This window comes from Gigantopelta aegis, chromosome 10, assembly GCF_016097555.1.
Source record: "Gigantopelta aegis isolate Gae_Host chromosome 10, Gae_host_genome, whole genome shotgun sequence".
In the NCBI taxonomy this organism is placed as follows: Eukaryota; Metazoa; Mollusca; class Gastropoda; order Neomphalida; family Peltospiridae; genus Gigantopelta; species Gigantopelta aegis.
In genome coordinates this window covers 36,191,512-36,218,067 of record NC_054708.1, presented here as the reverse complement: position 1 = coordinate 36,218,067, position 26,556 = coordinate 36,191,512, and the positions used below count along the sequence as shown (strand labels likewise).

Sequence of the window (26,556 nt, the reverse complement as noted above, 5' to 3'; positions counted from 1 at the left end):
GTTACTAAGCAGCATGACTGATTTTTGTGTTTTTTCAGTCAACATTTTTTTATAAAGTGTGAAACAGTGTGTTTAAATTTTCAGTTTTAGTGAAAAATGTTTTGCTCTGTGATTACTTTTCATATTTTTTAATGTTTTGATATTTTAAAGATATGTTCACATATCAGTTGTGTTTTAACATGTAGTGAGCCAGTGGAACCAGTGCTAGATCCATAAACTGCATGTTATTGTGATATTAGCTTTTTTTTACAAATTAATCATGTAATAAATTGCTAAATTCAACTCTAATTTGCATTTGGTAATTTGATGAGTGACAGTTTAAACCCTGGCACCTGAGTGAGTTGATGTAAACAAATACTATTATTTATTATTACTAGGTTTTGGCCCCGCAAGATGTGCCCAGATCGCATACTGTCTTTAGATACATGTCCAGTTCAGACGACTATAGAAGTGGAGAGGAATGCCACCACAGGAAAACTGTTAGGGTACAAAGAGGTACTCAGTATTTTGTTCAAAATGTATTGCATGTTCTAAACCTTTTGACAAATCACCACTATCATGCAAATCTATTATATACATTCATCTGGAACCTGATATGCTAAAGGTGCTTTTCTCTGTATTGCCTGTGACAGCATGTAAGTGTTGCCTTCTGAATACAATAGTCATGATGTCGACCTTTTTATTTAGTTTGTTAACTTGGAAACTATACCTACTGGGTCTGCTGCCTGCTGGTCACACAACCACCCCCATGAATAAATGAACACGGCCCTTTTCATCGACAGACTGTATAGATATGTTGTGTTGCTTGTTGCAGGAATATGTTACAGATGAAGGCCAATCAGAGAAAAATTCACTATCACTGAAGCGTCAGTCCTGGGCCAGTCTCACAAAGTGTTTGGGGTAATGCAGGCAGTTACCCATTCTGGCCAGGTGAGTGTCAAGAACTACAGTATTAACTCTTGGGGTGTAGACACACAGGTAAGTCGTGATACAATACAAATACATGGGTAGCGATATCCCCATACTTATTGATCCTGACTCGGCAATTACACCTGTTTACCACTAAATTTGATATCACTAACGTCTAGCCTCTGTTACAAGTTAGAGCTAATCTGATGATTGCTAAATAGTTTCGATGGTTTCTGGTCATCCTCGTGTTGGCAGTAGCTCAATATTAATTTCATGTAAAAACGAAAATGTACGTACCTTGGTTATTAAGGCCAGTGACTTTAATATTGTTTTAGGTATATGATGTAGCACATTACAGCTGCCATAAATTGATGTATTGTATCATGGACCTTGTATTAAACATAACTGAATCGTGATAAGCATTCATCTAACAATGTAAAATAATTAATTTTTGTCACATTTTGTGTGCATCTGCTAATTTATATAGGAGAATTTCACATTATTTGTAGCAAGAACTAAAATTATTGCTTGACATTAATTGGAAACTTTAGAAAAATGGTAAAAAAACCCAGAATTTGCCAAAAGGGAGAATAGAATTTGCCAAAAATCTGAAACAGAAAATCATCTTGTCTACCGATGGTTTAAATTAGTGGATTATAATTTTTCCATTGGCTTAGTTTATTGCACTAATCCACTGATGTTCACTAATTTCTTTGAGGTGGACTTGATGAACCAGAAATGAAGTTGGATCAAGATGGCAGTGGATTAATCGAATTCGACCTAGAGAATAGTGAGTTCCTATTTATTGTATTAGCACACCTCTGAATATTCTACTATTATCAATGTTCTACAACAAATGAAGATTGCACAAAGACGTATTAATTAATGTGTTTTATACTTCAGAGCTGTTCTTTCAACATCATGGATCCTTTCATCACAAAGTGTCATTTTTACTAGATTAGTGATGTTTTTTAAAATACAAAAAAAACAACAATCATTGGGACCAAGACATATGATCTCTATTAATACTCTCTGTTCAGATCTTCAAACAGTTGCTCCTGGGTTAGCATCTGGAATGACATTTAAGAAGAAGATGTCTGGGTCTGAGGTAGATAAACCAGATTATGTTGCCGAGACAACCACCACAGTGATCAACCTCCAGGACATAATGGCTGACACCGATGACATTGACTTTCCTGCCAGTGATATTGAAGATGAAGAAGTAACAGAAAATGTAAGAAAGATTACACTGGAGTACACAAATGGAAAATATCTCACTGAATGCTCCGTGAAATAAGTTAACCTGAAATTGATTGCTTGGTGAGGTGTAAGTTAACAGCAAATGCTGTAAATAAGTTTTAGTTGCACAAACAACAAATTTGTTTTTAATCTGGTTTTTGAGGATGAGTAAGAAATAAAATACTGTATTGTGTCCATTAGATACCATTTATCTTTCAACTTGTTAGATATGTTTTGAAACAACTCGAAAGATAAATGGTATCTTTCAGTCTCTATATTTGTGTACCTTTGGTACAGGACCATAGTTCTGAACATCAAGAATGTTGTCTAACCACACCACACTAAAATCAACATGTCAGTGCTTTGATACAATACAGCAGAACAAAACATGTTAAGTCGTATAAACACACAGAACTGTATTCATTATATTTATGCCCTTCAGCAAATACTTCCAGAATAAGAAAAAGATGGGAAAATATTGGTCAGGCATTACAGGCATAAGTGTATCCTATGATATTTGTGTATGTATAATTTATTTTACATATATGTTGCAATTACAACCAGATCATATGTATTTAATAACTATGTGAATGTAAGATCAAATAAAAATAAAACAAACAACAACAATCATTTATTCACTTGTGTGAATTTTTTTTTATTTCATTAAAATGTGCTTGCTTTTTTCTTTGCAGAAAGAGAGAGTTGAAGAAAGCCAAATAAATGAGCTAGAAGGACTAGACAATCTTGTCCTGGTTAGTATGCCTCGTGTGCTGTCACACCTGCATGTCTCAGGCATTTTCATGGGATGGGAGATAGCCCAATGGTAGAGAGTTTGCTTGTAGTCGGTCAGTCTAGGATCGATCCCCATTGATGGACTCATTGGGTTATTTCTCATTCCAGCCAGTTCTCCATAACTGGTATAACTAAGGCTATGGTATGTACTATCCTGTCTGTGAGATGGTGCATATAAAAGATGTTACTTAATAGAAAAAGCATAGTCATGTAGTTGTGGCAGCAGGTTTCCTCTCTAATTATCTCTGTGGTTCTCAACCAATGTCTGACACTATATAAACATAATTATAATGTAATTAAAACTCTTTCCTTTTTCTTTCGGTAATTTCCATTAATTTTAAGTTTCAAATTAACATTGGCCTGTTCATTTGGAATGGACTAATGTTAAACAGCACCCATATGGAGATTGGTGTCACACAAAGCCACATGATAAAAAGTTCATGTGCAGGTTGAAAGGTACATTTTATAATTCTTATGTCATATGTAGGTAAAAGGGTTGTTTCAGTTTTTAAGAATTTGTTTCATTACTTAATTTTATTTCTTGCTTCACAGTTCCTGGTTTCAAACTGTTTTACCTGTGCATTGAATGCTAACCTCTCCAGTCATTTCACATAATAGTATAATAAATACTTTGACTTCATTAGTAAGAAAACTTCTTTTTTTTGTTGAATTAGAAAAAATAAAATTGTTTTCTGTAGACAAATGAGAAACCTGTTGAGAAGACTGCGTTACGAGGAAAGTGTGAAGCGGAGGAGTGGGCGGTGAAGGTTGATGTCAACGAGCCTGTTGATGATTTCTACAAGAGAATACCACACATGGCCTACAAGGTGAGACATACAGCAGATTACCACACATGGCCTACAAGGTGAGATATACAGGAGAATACCACACATGGCCTACACGGTGAGACACACAAGAGAATACCACACATGGCCTACAAGGTGAGATATACAGGAGAATACCACACATGGCCTACATGGTGAGACATACAGGAGAATACCACACATGGCCTACAAGGTGAGATATACAGGAGAATACCACACATGGCCTACAAGGTGAGACATACAGGAGAATACCACACATGGCCTACACGGTGAGGCATACAGGAGAATACCACACATGGCCTACAAGGTGAGGCATACAGGAAAATACCAAACATGGCCTACAAGGTGAGGCATACAGGAGAATACCACACATGGCCTACAAGGTGAGACATACAGGAGAATACCAAACATGGCCTACAAGGTGAGACATACAGGAGAATACAGGAGAATACACACATGGCCTACAAGGTGACCTACAAGGTGAGACATACAGGAGAATACCACACATGGCCTACAAGGTGAGACATACAGGAGAATACCACACATGGCCTACAAGGTGAGACATACAGGAGAATACCACACATGGCCTACAAGGTGAGACATACAGGAGAATACCACACATGGCCTACAAGGTGAGACATACAGGAGAATACCACTCATGGCTTACAAGGTGAGACATACAGGAGGATACCACACATGGCCTACAAGGTGAGACATACAGGAGAATACCACACATGGCCTACAAGGTGAGACATACAGGAAAATACATTGTGAATCTCCACATGATACTGCACAAGATGTTCCTTAGACATTATTCCAATTTTATAAACTTTATTGTGTCATTCAATATAAATTTAATATTAATAAAATAAAGAGAAAATTAACACAACAAAATGATCTACATCTCAGATGAGTACTCCACATTCTTTAGTAATTGAATAACTGTTTGTTTAATTATATAGGTGGATATTAAGTCTAGAAGCAGCTCTTGAAAAATTAGACATCAGTGGTGTATTCCTAATGCATTATTGTGTAAGAGCAAAATCCCTTTGAATATTGTTGATTGACGTTTGATATTAATATTCTTATTTGTAGATTTTACTGCATTCACCTTTGCATTGACACTTTATATTTATACAGTTAACTTTTTTAAAGTAGAATGTTTATTTCTAGAATTATAAATTTATTAGTTTTATTGCTTGTTAAAGCTATCTTGGTGGTGTTAATGTTTTTCAGTGGCCGTTTGAGTTGGATATCTTCCAGAAACAAGCGATACTTCATCTGGAATCGCATGAGAGTGTGTTTGTGTCTGCCCACACGTCGGCCGGTAAAACAGTGGTAGCAGAGTATGCTATTGCTTTGTCTCTAAAGCATATGACACGGTCAGTGCTTTGTACACAACTAAATTTGTTAAGATGTAATGTAATACTAGTAGTATCCATCTTCATTAATTTTATTAAAATGAAATAACGTTCCACTGAGAGTGTGTAGGCATGAAGCGTGTACTGATTAAGCAGTTCTTCATCAGATCATATGTTCGGGCTGAGAAAGGTTGGGTGGGTGTCAGGAGAGAGGAATATTTGTTTAATGTCACCACAACACATTCAAGTCAGAGCTATGGGTATCTAGCATATGGCTATCCCAACACTTGTACATGGCTCTTTATAATGTTTCACCGTTTATGTTTTCATAGTGATGTGAATATTTCATTATTTCATAATTACATATATTTTTCATGCTGGAGTATACTTAAACATTCGTTCATTGTTGTTTGGGAGAGAACCTTCTGCTGCAGAAAGTTTTCTTTTATATGTAGGCCTACTATTATATGTCTCATAGTCAGTACACACTATTGTGTTTGATGGAAAAATCATGGAGTACTAGTTAGGATGAAAATACAAGACACGTCCTTTGAGGGCAATCGATCCTATGACCCGTCACACCCGAGGAGAATACTTTACCTGTGAGCAACATCCTGCCACTGGTGGAAGAGGGGATTTGTGAGTTTGTATAATAATGATTTAAATGTGATATCCATTAAATGTTGAAGTTCACATTTATTTGCTTTTGCAGAACAATTTATACATCTCCCATCAAGGCATTGTCCAATCAGAAATTCCGAGACTTTAAGCAGACGTTTGGCGATGTTGGATTGGTTACTGGTGATGTTCAGTTAAACCAGACAGCTGCCTGCCTTATCATGACCACAGAGATTTTAAGGTACATCTATTATTAATTAGTGTTTATCATACTTTAATTAAAAGATCATCCATGTTAATCTCAAAAGATTGTGAAAAACTATTATAAGACAAACCTGATGCGCAGTTGGTCTAGGAATAATTAAATTTTCTCTGTCTTTACTTTACGGCAATCTGATTGGTCCAGAGGTGCTTACTTTTTTTCGTTCATATCTCGATGAACTGAAAAAATTGAAGCCATGCCTACTACCCCCCACTGACTCGCACTACTTTTGTGCAACAAGCTGGATTATTCAGGCAACAATATTTAGATATTTTGAAGAAAATACACATGAAAGCTACAAAATCAATAATAATGTTTAAAAATGTATACGATAAATTGATGGAAAATGCTATAGCAGAGTAGACATGTAAATCTATACGCATTGATTAAACAAGAAAAAAAATATAACGAAATGATCCGTAAAAATGCACAGCAGCTAGATGAAATGACGTTGCTTATCAAAATTACGTCATTTACCAAATTATGTCATTTACAAAAAATCACCTGATTCAAATAATAGTGAATGAATGTTTGCATTCTTTTGCAACATAAGTATCAATGAGTTTACACAAACAATACTACAGGCGTATTTAAAGCTAAAAAAAAATAGATTCAATTATGTATTGTTAAAGTATGCATATAAATTTAATTATAAGATTTGACCGCAATTATATTTTGGTGCATGCAAGTATGAACAGAAAAAACGATGTGCACACTTTTGTATGACCTACGCGGAGTCATACAGTGTGCACATTGTTTTTTCGGTTCATACTTGCATGAACCAAAAAATAATTGCGGTCAATTCTTAATTGAACCCTGTCCATGGGCCCATTGGGCTATTTCTCGTTCCATCCAGTGCACCGTGACTGGTTTATCAAAGGCTGTGGTATGTGCTATCCTGTCTGTGGGATGGTGCATATAAAAGATCCCTTGCTACTCATACAAAAATGTAGCGTGTTTCCTCTTTAAAACAATACGTCAAAATTATCAAATATTTGACATCCAATAGCTGATGATTAATAATCGGTGTGCTCTAGTGGTGTCGTTAAACAAAACAAATAAACCAGTCATCTTGATTTTACTTTGCCAGGCCCAGTCAGTTGAAAACTCAGCTTTGTAACAGCCATTTTTTGGTCGTCTTTACAAAGTAAGAAAGCGAGAGATATAGGTATTACTTTTCTAACGATGGTGGCGGCAACTTTTGCATTAAAGTTTAACATTAAAGTTTGACGTTTAGATCAGGTTCTCACAAACAACAAGTCCTAGGTCAGTGAAACTTGGTTTGTAGTTGCATCTATGGACTACAGTTCATCACAGTGCACCAACAATGTTTATGGTAGGCGACACATTTAATTCTGCAGAATTCTTGTTTAATTTAATGTGGTCTAATTATATAAAATAGCTACTGAATTTACTGAGAAATACCTGGACATGTTTTTGCAATGGCACCTCATTAATACATTTGTAGAAAGTTTGATAGGAACTTTATTCAATATCAAGATTAAGTTGGCCAGGTAGTTTGCCAGGATAACATGATGGTTTTTTGTTGAGCTGGATGTTGGTGGCAACACAGGTGACACGAGGGCATGAATTATCCTGTTAACATGGTAACAGAATCAACGGCCATTTGTGATAGTCATGTCATTGACTGATCATAATCTAAGAATACTGTGGGCTGGAAAATATGTGGTGTGTGACCATTGTGAATCAACCATATATTCTTCTCTAGCTGACGCGATGTCACATGAGGTCATCTGGAAGGTGGTGTGTCTCTGGTATTACCAAATTGTTGATAACATCTCTAGAGATACGATAATTACTTATAGTTGGTGCCAGATGTCAATAACAATTTGTGGGGTTTTTTAACTGATAAGACGTGCAGAATAGTTCTGTCTTTTCTTGATACATGATACTGACTGCTTTATATGGGTCTTTTTATTTTTAAAGTGACATTTCTTGTGTTGTTGCAGGTCGATGTTGTACAATGGATCAGACGTGATAAGAGATTTGGAATGGGTGATTTTTGATGAAGTTCACTACATAAACGATTCCGAGGTAAATGTCTGAGAATATTGGAATTACATAATCAGATAGATGGGAATATTGGAATTGTATAATCAGATAGATGGGAATATTGGAATTGTATAATCAGATAGATGGGAATATTGGAATTGTATAATCAGATGGATGGGAATATTGGAATTGTATAATCAGATAGATGAGAATATTAGAATTGGATAATCAGATAGATGGGAATATTGGAATTACATAATCAGATAGATGGGAATATTGGAATTACATAATCAGATAGATGGGAATATTAGAATTGTATAATCAGATAGATGGGAATATTAGAATTGTATAATCAGATGGATGGGAATATTAGAATTGTATAATCAGATAGATGAGAATATTAGAATTGGATAATCAGATAGATGGGAATATTGGAATTACATAATCAGATAGATGGGAATATTGGAATTACATAATCAGATAGATGGGAATATTAGAATTGTATAATCAGATAGATGGGAATATTAGAATTGTATAATCAGATGGATGGGAACATTAGAATTGTATAATCAGATAGATGGGAATATTAGAGTTGTATAATCAGATAGATGGGAATATTAGAATTGTATAATCAGATAGATGGGAATATTAGAATTGTATTAATCAGATAGATGGGAATAGTAGAATTATATTAATCAGATAGATGGGATATTAGAATTGTATCAATTAGATTAGAATTGTATTAATCACATGGCTTAGAATATTGCAGTTGTATTAATCAGATAGATAAGAATATTAGAATTGTACAATCAGATAGATAAGAATATTAGAATTGTATTTATTAGATAGAGGAGATTATTACATAATGAAAATATATCTATTCTTATTGGTCAAAAACCAGTCACATGATGGTCCGTAAATAGTGATATTGCCCTGAGACGGTCCCACCGGTCCATCAAAAGTGATATTGCCCTGACCAATGAAAATAAAGATGAGACAAAATTCTATATTAATGAGTAGGTAACGTAATGCAATGTCAACTGCTAAGTCTAATGTAAACAAGCACAGACTTGTGACAAAACACTTTGCTATCCTTCAACAAAAAGAAAGAAATTTTATTTAACGATGCACTCAACATAGTTTATTTACGGTTATATGGTGTCAGACATATGGTTAAGGACCACACAGATTTTGAGAGGAAACCCGCTGTTGCCACTACATGGGCTACTCTTTCCGATTAACAGCAAGGAATCTTTTATTTGCGCTTCCCACAGGCAGGATAGCACAAACCATGGCCTTTGTTGAACCATTTATGGATCACTGGTCGGTGCAAGTGGTTTACACCTACGTACCCATTGAGCCTTGCGGAGCACTCACTCAGGGTTTGGAGTCGGTATCTGGATTAAAAATCCCATGCCTCGATTGGGATCTGAACCCAGTACCTACCAGCCTGTAGACCAATGGCCTAACCACGACACCACCGAGGCCGGTTTCAACAAAAAGTTAACATCTTTAGTCTTACTGAGTTTAATTTTGCAAATACGAAAAAAGCAAGGTCAGTAATCGTCAAATTGTGTATGGAATATCCTGCAGATTTAGAAACATACAAGATATATCCAAATGCAGATGGAATCGGCACTCTCAGGATTTTTTTTGACAAATAAGAAAAATGCATTTGCAGGTAATCGGTAACTGTTCAGTATAAATGTATGTTCAGATTTATCACATTTTGTATTTTATTTTACTATTAATATGATTTTGACGCTTTTGTTGGTTATAATGTCTCGAATTTGATTTTTGTCTTGGTAATGTTTCAACTGTTTTATTTCCGCATTCCTCTGCGTGTCATACAACATCATAGGATTACGTGACGTCACTAAATCCCATCAGTTGTAACCATTGTGGGAAATGATTAGCTTTTGCGTATTTCGATTCTGATAAACAAAGTAGGAATGTATGAGTCTTATGAATGACATTATGTAATAAAAGAATTATTGACCACATTTCGGGCAATATCATGTTTTATGGACCGAAAAAATTGATATTGACCGAGGCCAATGGACCGAAAAAATTGATATTGACCGAGGCCAACATCAATTTCTTCGGTCTATAAAACATGATATTGCTTGAAATGACGGTCAATAATTGATAAATATTAGGATTGTATTAAAGGGACATTCCTGAGTTTGCTGCAATGTTTAAGGTGTTATCGACTAACAGAGACTTTTTAGCGATTGTAATTACATATCAACTATATTTTTCTGCATAAAATATTAGTGGCTGTATATTAAACGTGCTTCTGATCGTTCTAATATTTGTACTAGGTTAAATATCATTTTATTTCCTAAAATATAATTTTTTCATACGTACAAAATTATTTGAAGACAAAGTCCAGTTTGGGCTTCTTATAAATATTAAGACGACCAGAAACACATTGAATATACAGACACTGATATTCTAAACAAGAAAATATATTTAATATGTAAGTTTAATTGTAGAACTATTTTATTAGTCGGAAACATCTTACAATACAGCAAACTCAGGAATGTCTCTTTAAACAAATGGCTTAGAATATTAGAATTGTATTAATTAGATAACAAATAATATTAAAAACTTGATTTTGTTTTCTCTACACATTTAAACATACCTCTAATTGTACTGCTGATCTTTCTTTATGTAAAACAACATTTATTTATGTCAGTGGTTGGCTATACCTCATAACAAACAAGAAATGCTCTTTTTGTTTAGGTTATTTTCTTGTTTGAATTAATTACTACTATCATATCAAAATGAATTCTGTACAAACTTTCACCATATCAAAAGAAATATACCATTGCTGTACTTTTACAATTACACAGTAAGACATATTCTTCCAAAAAAATTCAATCCCGAAAACAAAATTAGTTGATGAATTATTATTCACCCATTTGTATTTTGATGGTTGTATTTTGATATTTTGTTTCAGAGAGGAGTGGTGTGGGAGGAGGTTTTGATAATGCTTCCCCAGCATGTGAATATAATATTGCTCAGTGCAACAGTACCTAACACCATGGAGTTTGCAGGTTGGGTGGGGTAAGTACAGTATCACCATGGAGTTTGCAGGTTGGGAGGGGTAAGTACAGTATCACCATGGAGTTTGCAGGTTGGGTGGTGGGGTGAGTACAGTATCACCATGGAGTTTGCAGGTTGGGAGGGGTAAGTACAGTATCACCATGGAGTTTGCAGGTTGGGTGGTGGGGTGAGTACAGTATCACCATGGAGTTTGCAGATTGGGTGGGGTGAGTACAGTATCACCATGGAGTTTGCAGGTTGGGAGGGGTAAGTACAGTATCACCATGGAGTTTGCAGGTTGGGTGGTGGGGTGAGTACAGTATCACCATGGAGTTTGCAGGTTGGGTGGGGTGAATACAGTATCACCATGGAGTTTGCAGGTTGGGAGGGGTGAGTACAGTATCACCATGGAGTTTGCAGGTTGGGTGGTGGGGTGAGTACAGTATCACCATGGAGTTTGCAGGTTGGGTGGTGGGGTGAGTACAGTATCACCATGGAGTTTGCAGGTTGGGTGGTGGGGTGAATACAGTATCACCATGGAGTTTACAGGTTGGGTGGGGTGAATACAGTATCACCATGGAGTTTGCAGGTTGGGTGGGGTAAGTACAGTATCACCATGGAGTTTGCAGGTTAGGTGGGGTAAGTACAGTATCACTATGCTGTTTGCAGATTGGGTGGGGTAAGTACAGTATCACCATTGAGTTTGCAGGTTAGGTGGGGTAAGTACAGTATCACTATGCTGTTTGCAGGTTGGGTGGTAGGGTGCGTACAGTATCACTATGGAGTTTGCAGATTGGGTGGGGTAAGTACAGTATCACCATGGAGTTTGCAGATTGGGTGGAGTAAGTACAGTGTCACCATGTAGTTTGCAGGTTAGGTGGGGTATGTACAGTATCACTATGCTGTTTGCAGGTTGGGTGGTAGGGTGAGTACAGTATCACCATGGAGTTTGCAGATTGGGTGGGGTAAGTACAGTATCACCATGGAGTTTGCAGGTTGGGTGGGGTAAGTACAGTATCACTATGCTGTTTGCAGATTGGGTGGGGTAAGTACAGTATCACCATGGAGTTTGCAGGTTGGGTGGGGTAAGTACAGTATCACCATGGAGTTTGCAGATTGGGTGGGGTAAGTACAGTATCACCATGGAGTTTGCAGGTTGGGTGGGGTGAGTACAGTATCACCATGGAGTTTGCAGGTTGGGTGGTAGGGTGAGTACAGTATCACCATGGAGTTTGCAGGTTGGGTGGGGTAAGTACAGTATCACCATGGAGTTTGCAGATTGGGTGGGGTGAGTACAGTATCACCATGGAGTTTGCAGGTTGGGTGGTAGGGTGAGTACAGTATCACCATGGAGTTTGCAGGTTGGGTGGGGTAAGTACAGTATCACCATGGAGTTTGCAGATTGGGTGGGGTGAGTACAGTATCACCATGGAGTTTGCAGGTTGGGTGGGGTAAGTACAGTATCACCATGCTGTTTGCAGGTTGGGTGGGGTGAGTACAGTATCACCATGTAGTTATCAGATTGGGTGGGGTAAGTACAGTATCACCATGGAGTTTGCAGGTTGGGTGGGGTAAGTACAGTATCACCATGTAGTTTGCAGGTTAGGTGGGGTAAGTACAGTATCACTATGCTGTTTGCAGGTTGGGTGGTAGGGTGAGTACAGTATCACCATGGAGTTTGCAGATTGGGTGGGGTGACATATACATGTAGATAGTTTGTATTAGCTGTTCAGAAGTTGGACCCATGAAGTATGTATTTTTATTACCCCACTGGTCACTCATAACAGGGAAAATATTTTCCATATTTTGTAAGTGAGAAATATACTATTGGACGATTTGACGCTTACAAACCAATGACCTTGTCGGTACTAAATATGATGTCATCACGATTTGGCAAAGACACAAAATGACATCATGTAGTTTGAAGTGTTTGCGTTTACAGCTGTCTGTTTTGGGTGTTAAATTTATAACAAAATGTCATTTTAATACAATTCAGTATATTTATTTTTAGGAGAATAAAAATAACTTTTGGTTTTGAAAATTATCTATGAACATGATTAAATTACAAAGCTATAGCAATTCTCAGAACAGTGCGTAAAGTGGTTTACGTCATTTCTATATAGGTTGGCCTTCGTGCATGTGCGTCAAAAATAAATGTTTTTAGAGAAAAAATAGCTGAGGTAATAAATAGAATAACAAACTCGGTACCAGTTATTATCAGTTTAATAATAACTGGTAACTCATTTATTATCCTCTATATATGTAATTATAATAGCTTCTTCTGATGGCCATTTTAAAAATATTATTATCACTTTTCTTTTTAAATGAATATCTTAATTATATCAGTTGATTTGAAAAATATAAGTAATCAGGTGTGCACACACACTCATACACACACTATGACTTATTGTCCCAGTGTTAAATGCAAAAATCTTGCAAGTAATTATTGCTTATAGCTTCTTCAGTGATGTAAGTAAACAGTGTTTAATGTGTTGTTACAGTAATTATAACAGATGCCAATTTAGTTATTGTTGTGTAATATGATAGCAGAGTTGGTCTACTGGAGAGAAAAGAACAACATCCTTTTCGGTATGCATATACAGTAGAGATATTGGTGTTGTTGTATTTCTCATTCCAGCCAGTGCACCACGACTGGTATATGAAAGGCCATGGTATGTACTACTCTGTCTGTGGGATGATTCATATTAAATATCCATTGCTACTAATCGGAAAGAGTAGTCCATGAAGTGGCGACAGCGGGTTTCCTCTCATAGTATCTGTGTGGTCCTTAACCATATGTCTGATGCAGTATAACCGTAAATAAAATGTATTGAGTGTGTCGTTAAATAAAACATTTCTTTGTTTTTTGTGTTGTTTTCTCAGACGCACGAAGCGGAAGAAGATCTTTGTGGTGAGCACTTCGAAGCGCCCCGTGCCTCTCGAGCACCACTTGTACACGGGCAACAGCATGAAGACCAACAGTGAGATGTTCGTCATCGTCGATTCAAAGGGAAACTTTATTACAAACGGGTCAGTCAGATCTCGATGGATGATCATCATCTTCTAAAATGTTATCTTTTCAAGATGTTCACTTTTCACAGCTTTTCATTCTTCACTCTTACTTGATTTGGGCAGGATGTAGCTTTGTGATAAAGCACTCACTTGATGCACGTTTGGTTTAGGATCGATCCCCGTCATTGGGCATATTAGGCGATTTCTCGTTCTAGCCAGTGCACTACGACTGGTATATCAAAGGCCGTAGTAGGTGCTATCCTGTCTGTGAGACATAACAGATCCCTTGCTACTAATGGAGAAATAATAGTGGGTTTCCTCTCTAAGACTGTATGTCAGAATTACCAAACGCTGGACATCCAATAGCCGATAATTAATAAATAAGTGTGATCTAGTGGTGACGTGAAACAGAACCAACAAACTTACTTGATTAGCGAAGGTAACCGGCCTCGGTGGCGTCGTGGCAGGCCATCGGTCTACAGGCTGGTAGGTACTGGGTTCGGATCCCAGTCGAGGCATGGGATTTTTAATCGAGATACCGACTCCAAACCCTGAGTGAGTGCTCCGCAAGGCTCAATGGGTAGGTGTAAACCACTTGCACCGACCAGTGATCCATAACTGGTTCAACAAAGGCCATGGTTTGTGCTATCCTGCCTGTGGGAAGCGCAAATAAAAGATCCCTTGCTGCCTGTCGTAAAAAGAGTAGCCTATGTGGCGACAGCGGGTTTCCTCTAAAAACAGTGTCAGAATGACCATATGTTTGACGTCCAATAGCCGATGATAAGATAAAAAAATCAATGTGCTCTAGCGGCGGCGTTAAATAAAACAAACTTTACTTTGATTAGCGAAGGACATAGCCAAGTGGTAAATCACTCACTTTATGTGTGGTCGGTTTGGGATCGATCCCCGTTGGTGGGCCCCATTTGGTTCTAGCCAGTGCACAACAGTGGATATATCAAAGACCATGGTATATGCTATCCTGTCTGTGGGATGGTACATATAAAAGATCCATTGCTACTAATGGGAAAGAGTAGCGGGTTTCCTCTCTAAGACTATGTTAAAATTACCAAATGTTTGACGCCAATAGCCGATGATTAATAAATCATTGTTCTCTAGTGGTGGTGTTAAAAAAAAAAACTTTACTTACTTGATTTAGGTAATGAGACTAAGTTAAAATAATTTTATTAGCCTATGTGCATTCTGTGGTTATCACATATCATAAGTGTTTGATCTACAACATGTTAATAATTAAAGTATCCTTTATAAATAAAAATTTAGTGTCCCAGATATGTAGTTTTTTGGGCACCATACTGTTCTGATGAGTTTCAAAATCTGATATGTACTGAGTTTTTTACATTTAAATTCACTAACATTCCTAATGTGTGCATATCATATTAACTCTTAAAAAATACCTCTTCCTAAACATTATCAAACATTTGCTAACTGGATTATTTTTCATTCAGGTACAAAAAGGCTTTGGATGCTAAAAAGGAAAGATCTAGCAAACGGGATCAAAGTTATGGCCCAAAAGGAACCAGGGGAGGGAACCCAGCTCAGGTATAACATCAAAGGATAGATTTAACTCCTTAACTCTAAAAAAATTTCACAATACTATCCATTATGTTGAGTTGTTCGGTTGAAAGTGTTAACAAGGGTTAATGGATTTCATTTATATATGGTTTTCTTATTCGTGAACTAACTTTAATAATGACGACTGATTGGTTTGTTTATCACTGGCAAAATAATTCACAGAAAGGTTTCTTTTACCCATTATCATGTAGTAATTAATGTGTACCAAACACACTGTTTGATGGAGATTGATGATCAATAAGCACAAAATAGAAAGAGTATTGCCCTTAAAATATGAAGTCCTGATATGCTCTTCAGCAGTATGACTTGAGAATGTTGGTGTGAACTAAAGTCCCTGTTTAAACATGCATTTGTTTGTGAAGCATCAAATCCCTATGGTTGTAATGATATATTGAGTATAATTATATGCTCACAATCTTTGTGTTGAATAATATCTGGATATTGGATAATAAACAAGTTATGAGTAATTATATAATCTTTGTTCTGAGTGAGAATTTTTTTTTATTTCATTAATGATACCAAGTTTGTTATTGTATTTCTTATCTCAGTTATTTACTTCTTTTAAAACCTTTTGTTTTCAATATCCATACATGTACATGTATATAGAAACAATGTAAATTACTGCATGTACTATTTTGAGTGTCACTATAATTTTGTATTTTATTCACATCCACAGATCATTTTCAAACAGTTTATGACAGATTTTACAATGAAACCATGTGATATCATTCTGTCTTTCTGATGAGATTATATTTAGTACAGATTGGGTTATTGGTTTGTAATAGTGACTGTTCATTAATATGGTACAATGTATAATATTTCTCCCTGAGAAAATATAAAAAATATTTTAAATTGAAACGAGCTGCCAATGGGTTACATGGTAAACCATTATATTAAAAAATTAGAAGTTACAAACTCATGGTAAAATCATTTTGTTTAAAATACATCTTGAATATCATTGTAGTAAAGAATGATATGTGTGTATAAACTCTTTATTTATGTACCTATATCCAGCGAAGGTTCAGGTACGTCTACCCTGGGCCCAACATCTGGTTATACCTGAGAATCGAGTCCAGGGTAGAGGGGGAAGTTTGAAGTTCACGGAATTTGGAATACCAACAGAATGATAGTACAAAACTTCATGTGTTAGTATGGGTTACCGTAGTTACACAAATGTAATGTACATAACTGAACCTAAGATTTTAAAATTTTGTCGCCTGAAAAAACTTTTAACTACATTAATAGATATTGATTTTAAAACATTACCATTTCAAAATATTATTTTTACTCTCATTATGAGTAAATTGTAACTTACTTCATAAAAGTATATTTTTCTACCAGGATAAAAATGTGTGGCTTTCCTTGATTGACATGCTCAAGAAGAAAGATAAGCTTCCAGTTGTAGCGTTCACGTTTTCCAAGAAGAAAATAGAGGAAAACGCAGCAAATTTACTTAGTGTTGATCTCCTAACAGCCAGTGAGAAAAGCGAAGTCCATATATTTTTTCACAAATGCATCCACAGACTTCGTGGCAATGACAAGCATCTTCCACAGGTATTTAAAATGTATTGCTCTTGTTGGTGAACACAATTTAAAATGTATTGCTCTTGTTGCAATTGGTGAACACATTATTTCTGAATATCGCGAGATGAAAGATATAGATGGGGAGTTTGAAATACTCATCAAAATTCAGTGTTAATATTAAAATTAAAATTAATTGAGTGTTCCATTTATAAAACAGCAGTAATAAAGTAGTTTCAAATTTTTATTTAGTAAAAAAGAGTGTCTTGAATATTTTAGTGATCTTTAGTACATTTATGTATTTGTTATAACTGTATAAATATTTTTGCTTGTCTATAACAGTGTGAATTATTTTAGAATGTCGAGTGATGTGTGGACTAAGATAGTTGTGTGTTTCTGATTTATATGCTGATCTGAAATAGGCTTGCTGTTGGATGTTACTGGTGCTTGAACTAATTTCTGCTAGTGTATCTGGTACTGACTATTTGTAGATTGTGCAAATGGAAGATCACTTGAAGCGTGGTTTGGGTGTTCACCACAGCGGGATCCTGCCCATTCTCAAAGAGGTGGTCGAGATGATGTTTCAGAGAGGACTTGTCAAGGTAGAGTTTGTTTTGTTTAATGACACCACTAGAAAACATTGATTTATTAATCATCGGCTATTGGATGTCAAACATTTGTTAATTTTGGCCTATAGTCTTAGAGAGGAAACCCGCTATATTTGTTCCATTAGTAGCAAGGGATCTTTTATATGCACCATCCCACAGACAGGATAGCAGATACCACGGCCTTTGATATACCAGTCATGGTGCACTGGGTGGAATAAGAAATAGTCCAAAGAGCCCACCAATGGGGATCGATCCCAAACTGACTGCATGTCAAGGTAGATTCACACAAACATGCTGATTACAAAGTCAGTAATCGTACACACATCTCAGATTAATTCATATCTAGTTGATATTAATGGATGTCTTTCTGGCAGTTATTCTGCACTTGCCTTGTGATGATTCGGTCTTAATGTGAATGAGTGTCTTGTCGATATTCTTATAGGTACATGTAGGTTATATTCTGAATCCATTTCACAAGATCTTATGCAAGTTTGAGATCAAAATTCAGTTTATAGACATGTTCTTTATTATGGGTATTGGTACCATTTAAACTGAAAAGTTTATATGGTATGTCAGTTCCTGACATCTAAATATTACAATATTAAATTCATTGTTATAAACTATTTTGAACAGTGCAATCATAATTGTTATGCACATTGCTTCACTTGATTTCAAGAATACAGTTCAGTAATACGATCTTAACATTTTTCAAATTTCAAGAATACAGTTCAGTAATACGATCTTAACATTTTAGATTTCAAGAATACAGTTCAGTAATATTATCTTAACATTATAGATTTCAAGAATACAGTTACTTAATACTATCTTAACATTTTTCAAATTTCAAGAATACAGTTCAGTAATCTTACATTTCAGATTTCAATAATACAGTTCAGTAATACTATCTTAACATTTCAGATTTCAAGGCTACTGTTCAGTAATCTTAACATTTCAGATTTCACTAATACAGTTCAGTAATACTATTTTAACATTTCAGATTTCAAGAATACAGTTCAGTAATACTATCTTAATATTTCAGATTTCAAGAATACAGTTCAGTAATGCTATCTTAACATTTAAGATTTCAAGAATACAGTTCAGTAATGCTATCTTAATATTATACATTTCAAGAATACAGTCCAGTAATGCTATCTTAATATTTCAGATTTCAAGAATACAGTTCAGTAATGCAACTTAACATAATAGATTTCAAGAATACAGTTCATTAATGCTATCTTAACATTTCAGGTTCTCTTTGCCACTGAAACATTTGCAATGGGTGTGAACATGCCGGCGAGGACCGTCGTGTTTGATTCCATCCGTAAGCATGATGGCACCAACTTCCGGGACCTCCTGCCGGGCGAGTACATCCAGATGGCCGGGCGGGCGGGGCGTCGTGGCCTCGACACAACTGGCACGGTCATCATTCTCTGTAAGGGGGACGTGCCTGAGATGTCAAACTTGCACAAAATGATGCTGGTAAATACACTGAATTATCACATGGGTTTATGACATGGATATCAGGGGTAAGTTAGACGATAAATCAAAGTTATCACACTGGCTTTATCAAAATTAATTGTTAAATGGTTAAAAGATAACATGACAAGCTAAGTTGTTTTATGCAAGTACTTTGCAGAAGTGTAAAAGGGATATTTTCCATTGTGTGATTAGATAGATTTAATATTATTTATCATTAGTAAATACCATCATATCACACATACTGTCCATCTAGATATATAGAACTTGTATTAAATCATTTGTGACTTACTAACAAGAGTTAAGTGTTGAATTGATGACTTGATAGCATTTCATGGGGTGGGTAACTCGGTGGTTGAGAATTTGTCTGATATGTGACAAATCGAAGATTAGCCTAGATGAATTCATCAGGCTTCCTCCATTCCAGTGTCCAGATGGACGATGACACTCACTGCTACAAGCCACTGTGGGCAGCTTTTCTGTTTAACACAGTACTTTATGGGGTGGATGCCTATAAGATTAGAGGTCACGTTATATAATACTGAACAAAGGAAACTCTCAGTTTCCCTCAGTATTTAGTGAAGTCATTACTTACAACAAAAGGCATTCGAAAATTAACGCAAGGTCAGAATGAAAATTAATTTAGTAGTAAAAGAGTTGACTGTAACATTTTTCAGTGGTAGCCCGCCGGGCTACCAGGTTATGAAATCTGGTAGCTCTCAGTAAAAATTGGTATTCCCATAATTTTAAAATAATACATTTTTTTGTTGTTAAAAGAGAGAAAAAAGCAGAAACATTTATTTTTATTAAAACATGTTGTTTTATGTGTTTAAACATCTTCTTAATTACATAGTAACTGTATGTGCCCCCTGCCCCCTCCATCCCCAATTTGTTTTTTAAAATATGGTAGCCAAAACACTCCGGACTGCCACTAAGGTCGAGCCTTGTTATGCCATTTCTAAAAGCCATATTGTTGTGTAGAAAACAGCACCAGCAGTATTTGACTTGGTGAATGTTTGTAATTTGAGGGTAAACCCACGAAGCTGGAGTCGCAGTTCCGACTGACGTACACGATGATCCTCAATCTGCTGCGAGTGGAGCAACTGCGAGTGCAGGACATGATGAAGAGGAGTTTCTCCGAGTTCCACACGCAGAAAGACGTCCAGAAACACCGGGACGCGCTCACACAAATCACCAAGGAGGTGAGCGAGCTGCGAGACATAGAGTGCTACATGTGCTCCGTCGACCTGCACAACTACTACGACTCGTGTAAGGAGTACCATGAACTCAAACAACACCTACAGGTGCGTTGTTTTACTCACTTACACCATGTTAATACAGATGGTTCAATTTCTTTTCAACTTTAACTTACTAATACATACCTGCACACCTACGGTCGATGACAGTCACCTTTCACATCATTATTTTGGCTTCTTACACAATAAATATAACATATCCAACGGTAATTTTTTTACATGATATTTTTGACAAAAGGTACATTGTACTTTTTATTTCTTTCATCTTTTAAAACTTCAACTTAATATTTTGTCCGGACTTATGAAAAATAAAGACATACCTACCTGTAAACAGCAAGATTAGTAGACCAGTTTTTATTTTAATGTGGCGAAGCATTGTAATAATATAGCTAATTTTGAACTGGAATGATGTCAGTCTCCCCACAATAACCAAACTGGGTACATGGCATTTCCGTTTCAAGAACGCTGGAAAAATGCCAAGGAAAAATTGCTTTTGAAATATTTTTGTTTGAAGAAAATCTTGTGATTAAAAAGTTGTACCTTTTACGAAATATGGATTTCAAATGAAATTACAGTCAAATATTTTATATTAATTGTGTATGAAGCCAAAACAAGGGTGCAAAGAGTGACTGTCGTCGACCTTAGACTGATGAAATTAAATAAGTTTGATTAGTGGAAATCATTTAACACTTACAGGAATGTTTGAACTACTTTATTTAATATGTATAATGCATGTACGTATGCTGGAATAGCTGGTATACGTACGCTGGAATAGCTGGTGTGTGTACCCTGGAATAGCTGGTGTGTGTACCCTGGAATAGCTGGTGTACGTATGCTGGAATAGCTGGTGTACGTACACTGAAATAGCTGGTGTAAGTACACTGGAATAGCTGGTGTATATACGCTGGAATAGCTGGTGTACGTACCCTGGAATAGCTGGTGTATGTATTCTGGAATAGCTGGTGTACGTACACTGGAATAGCTGGTGTAAGTACACTGGAATAGCTGGTGTATATACGCTGGAATAGCTGGTGTACGTACCCTGGAATAGCTGGTGTATGTATTCTGGAATAGCTGGTGTGCGTACCCTGGAATAGCTGGTGTGTGTACGCTGGAATAGCTGGTGTATGTATGCTGGAATAGCTGGTGTATGTATTCTGGAACAGCTGGTGTACGTACCCTGGAATAGCTGGTGTATGTATGCTGGAATAGCTGGCGTGTGTACCCTGGAATAGATGGTGTATGTATTCTGGAATAGCTGGTGTACGTACCCTGGAATAGCTGGTGTACGTACGCTGGAATAGCTGGTGTATGTATTCTGGAATAGCTGGTGTATGTAGCCTGGAATAGCTGGTGTATGTATTCTGGAATAGCTGGTGTGCACACCCTGGAATAGCTGGTGTATGTACGCTGGAATAGCTGGTGTATGTATTCTGGAATAGCTGGTGTATGTATTCTGGAATAGCTGGTGTATGTATTCAGGAATAGCTGGTGTACGTATGCTGGAATAGCTGGTGTGTGTACTCTACAATAGCTGGTGTATATACCATGGAATAGTTAGTGTGTGTACCCTGGAATAGCTGGTGTATGTACCCTGGAATAGTTGGTGTGTGTACCACGGAATAGTTGTGTGTACCCTGGAATAGCTGGTGTGTGTGCTCTGAAATAGCTGGTGTACGTACCCTGGAATTGCTGATGTGTGTACCCTGGAATAGCTGGTGTATGTATGCTGGAATAGCTGGTGTACGCACACTGGAATAGCTGGTGTATATACACTGGAATAGCTGGTGTACGTACCCTGGAATAGCTGGTGTGTACCCTGGAATATCTGGTGTGGGTACGCTGGAATAGCTGGTGTTTGTACACTGGCATAGCTGGTGTATGTACACTGGAATAGCTGGTGTATGTATTCTGGAATAGCTGGTGTGCACACCCTGGAATAGCTGGTGTATGTACGCTGGAATAGCTGGTGTATGTATTCTGGAATAGTTGGTGTACGTACCCTGGAATAGCTGGTGTATGTATACTGGAATAGCTGGTGTACGTACCCTGGAATAGCTGGTGTATGTATTCTGGAATAGCTGGTGTACGTACCCTGGAATAGCTGGTGTATGTACGCTGGAATAGCTGGTGTATGTATTCTGGAATAGCTGGTGTATGTACCCTGGAATAGCTGGTGTATGTATTCTGGAATAGCTGGTGTACATATGCTGGAATAGCTGCTGTGTGTACTCTACAATAGCTGGTGTATATACCCTGGAATAGTTAGTGTGTGTACCCTGGAATAGCTGGTGTATGTACACTGGAATAGCTGACGTATGTATGCTGGAATAGCTGGTGTATGTACCCTGGAATAGCTGGTGTATGTACGTTGGAATAGCTGGTGTACGTACCATGGAATAGCTGGTGTATGTATTCTGGAATGGTTGGTGTATGTACCCTGGAATAGCTGGTGTACGTACCCTGGAATAACTGGTGTATGTATTCTGGAATAGCTGGTGTATGTATTCTGGAATAGCTGGTGTGCACACCCTGGAATAGCTGGTGTATGTACGCTGGAATAGCTGGTGTATGTATTCTGGAATAGCTGGTGTATGTACCCTGGAATAGCTGGTGTATGTATTCTGGAATAGCTGGTGTACGTATGCTGGAATAGCTGGTGTGTGTACTCTACAATAGCTGGTGTATATACCCTGGAATAGTTAGTGTGTGTACCCTGGAATAGCTGGTTTGTGTATCCTGGAATAGTTGGTGTGTGTACCTTGGAATAGTTGTGTGTACCCTGGAATAGCTGGTGTGTGTGCTCTGGAATAGCTGGTTTACGTACCCTGGAATAGCTGATGTGTGTACCCTGGAATAGCTGGTGTATGTACCCTGGAATAGCTGGTGTATGTACCTGGAATAGCTGGTTTATGTACGCTGGAATAGCTGGTGTACGTACACTGGAATAGCTGGTGTATGTACACTGGAATAGCTGGTGTATGTACGCTGGGATAGCTGGTGTATGTATTCTCGAATAGCTGGTGTACGTACCCTGGAATAACTGGTGTATGTACCCTGGAATAGCTGGTGTATGTACCCTGGAATAGCTGGTGTATATACCCTGGAATAGTTAGTGTGTGTACCCTGGAATAGTTGGTGTGTGTACCCTGAATAAATTAGTGTGTGTACCCTGGAATAGCTGGTGTATGTATGCTGGAATAGCTGGTGTATGTACACTGGCATAGCTGGTGTATGTACACTGGAATAGCTGGTGTATGTATGCTGGAATAGCTGGTGTACGTACCCTGGAATAGCTGATGTGTGTACCCTGGAATAGCTGATATGTGTACCCTGGAATAGCTGGTGTATGTACCCTGGAATAGCTGGTGTGTGTACCCTGGAATAGCTGGTGTATGTATTCTGGAATAGCTGGTGTACGTACCCTGGAATAGCTGGTGTATGTACCCTGGAATAGCTGGTGTATGTACGCTGGAATAGCTGGTGTACATACACTGGAATAGTTGGTGTGTGTACTCTACAATAGCTGGTGTATATACCCTGGAATAGTTAGTGTGTGTACCCTGGAATAGTTGGTGTGTGTACCCTGAAATAGTTGGTGTGTGTACCCTGGAATAGCTGGTGTGTGTGCTCTGGAATAGCTGGTGTATGTACCCTGGAATAGCTGGTGAGTGCACCCTGGAATAGCTGATTCTGCTCTGGAATAGCTGGTTTATGTAGCCTGGAATAGCTGGTGTGTGCACCCTGGAATAGCTGGTGTATGTGCCCTGGAATAGCTGGGGTGTGTGCCCTGGAATAGCTGGTGTATGTACCCTGGAATAGCTGGTGTGTGTGCCCTGGGATAGATGGTGTGTGTGCCCTGGAATAGCTGGTGTTTGTACCCTGGAATAGCTGGTGTGTGTACTCTACAATAGCTGGTGTATATACCCTGGAATAGTTAGTGTGTGTACCCTGGAATAGTTGGTGTGTGTACCCTGAAATAGTTGGTGTGTGTACCCTGGAATAGCTGGTGTATGTATGCTGGAATAGCTGGTGTACGTACACTGGAATAGCTGGTGTATATATGCTGGAATAGCTGGTGTACGTACCCTGGAATAGCTGGTGTATGTATTCTGGAATAGCTGGTGTGCGTACCCTGGAATAGCTGGTGTGTGTACGCTGGAATAGCTGGTGTTTGTATTCTGGAATAGATGGTGTATGTACACTGGCATAGCTGGTGTATGTACACTGGAATAGCTGGTGTATGTATGCTGGAATAGCTGGTGTTTGTACCCTGGAATAGCTGGTGTATGTATTCTGGAATAGCTGGTGTGCGTACCCTGGAATAGCTGGTGTATGTATGCTGGAATAGCTGGTGTACGTACCCTAGAATAGCTGGTGTATGTATTCTGGAATAGCTGGTGTATGTATTCTGGAATAGCTGGTGTATGTACCCTGGAATAGCTGGTGTATGTATTCTGGAATAGCTGGTGTGCACACCCTGGAATAGCTGGTGTATGTATGCTGGAATAGCTGGTGTATGTATTCTGGAATAGCTGGTGTACGTACCCTGGAATAGCTGGTGTATGTATGCTGGAATAGCTGGTGTACGTACCCTGGAATAGCTGGTGTACGTACACTGGAATAGCTGGTGTACGTACGCTGGAATAGCTGGTGTATGTATTCTGGAATAGCTGGTATATGTAGCCTGGAATAGCTGGTGTATGTACGCTGGAATAGCTGGTGTATGTATTCTGGAATAGCTGGTGTATGTACCCTGGAATAGCTGGTGTATGTATTCTGGAATAGCTGGTGTGCACACCCTGGAATAGCTGGTGTATGTATGCTGGAATAGCTGGTGTATATATTCTGGAATAGCTGGTGTACGTACCCTGGAATAGCTGGTGTATGTATGCTGGAATAGCTGGTGTACGTACCCTGGAATAGCTGGTGTATGTATTCTGGAATAGCTGGTGTACGTACACTGGAATAGCTGGTGTATGTATGCTGGAATAGCTGGCGTATGTACCCTGGAATAGATGGTGTATGTATTCTGGAATAGCTGGTGTACGTACACTGGAATAGCTGGTGTATGTATGCTGGAATAGCTGGCGTACGTACCCTGGAATAGCTGGTGTATGTATTCTGGAATAGCTGGTGTACGTACCCTGGAATAGCTGGTGTATGTATCCTGGAATAGCTGGCGTACGTACCCTGGAATAGCTGGTGTATGTATTCTGGAATAGCTGGTGTACGTACCCTGGAATAGGTGGTGTACATACACTGGAATAGCTGGTGTATGTATTCTGGAATAGCTGGTGTATATAGCCTGGAATAGCTGATGTATGTATTCTGGAATAGCTGGTGTGCATACCCTGGAATAGCTGGTGTATGTACGCTGGAATAGCTGGTGTATGTATTCTGGAATAGCTGGTGTACATATGCTGGAATAGCTGGTGTGTGTACTCTACAATAGCTGGTGTATATACCCTGGAATAGTTAGTGTGTGTACCCTGGAATAGTTGGTGTGTGTACCCTGAATAAATTAGTGTGTGTACCCTGGAATAGCTGGTGTATGTATGCTGGAATAGCTGGTGTACGTACACTGGAATAGCTGGTGTATATACGCTGGAATAGCTGGTGTATGTACCCTGGAATAGCTGGTGTATGTATTCTGGAATAGCTGGTGTGCGTACGCTGGAATAGCTGGTGTGTGTACGCTGGAATAGCTGGTGTATGTACCCTGGAATAGCTGGTGTATGTACACTGGCATAGCTGGTGTATGTACACTGGAATAGCTGGTGTATGTATGCTGGAATAGCTGGTGTACGTACCCTGGAATAGCTGATGTGTGTACCCTGGAATAGCTGATATGTGTACCCTATAATAGCTGGTGTATGTACCCTGGAATAGCTGGTGTGTGTACCCTGGAATAGCTGGTGTATGTATTCTGGAATAGCTGGTGTACGTACCCTGGAATAGCTGGTGTATGTACCCTGGAATAGCTGGTGTATGTACGCTGGAATAGCTGGTGTACATACACTG

At 38.0% G+C, this 26,556-nt stretch overlaps 1 protein-coding gene across 1 annotated transcript in view; it reads left to right on the top strand.

Moving 5' to 3' along the window:
• The window catches only part of LOC121384113 (helicase SKI2W-like), a 44,001-nt gene that overhangs the window by 6,769 nt on the left and 10,676 nt on the right, over nucleotides 1-26,556 (top strand). The window contains 17 exon segments of the mRNA XM_041514348.1: nucleotides 378-495; nucleotides 815-868; nucleotides 870-930; nucleotides 1,628-1,699; nucleotides 1,950-2,143; nucleotides 2,841-2,900; nucleotides 3,639-3,767; nucleotides 5,001-5,146; nucleotides 5,838-5,984; nucleotides 7,976-8,060; nucleotides 10,984-11,090; nucleotides 13,953-14,099; nucleotides 15,545-15,638; nucleotides 17,013-17,225; nucleotides 17,684-17,794; nucleotides 19,049-19,279; nucleotides 20,305-20,580. Coding sequence (XP_041370282.1) covers nucleotides 378-495; nucleotides 815-868; nucleotides 870-930; nucleotides 1,628-1,699; nucleotides 1,950-2,143; nucleotides 2,841-2,900; nucleotides 3,639-3,767; nucleotides 5,001-5,146; nucleotides 5,838-5,984; nucleotides 7,976-8,060; nucleotides 10,984-11,090; nucleotides 13,953-14,099; nucleotides 15,545-15,638; nucleotides 17,013-17,225; nucleotides 17,684-17,794; nucleotides 19,049-19,279; nucleotides 20,305-20,580 — 2,245 coding nt within the window.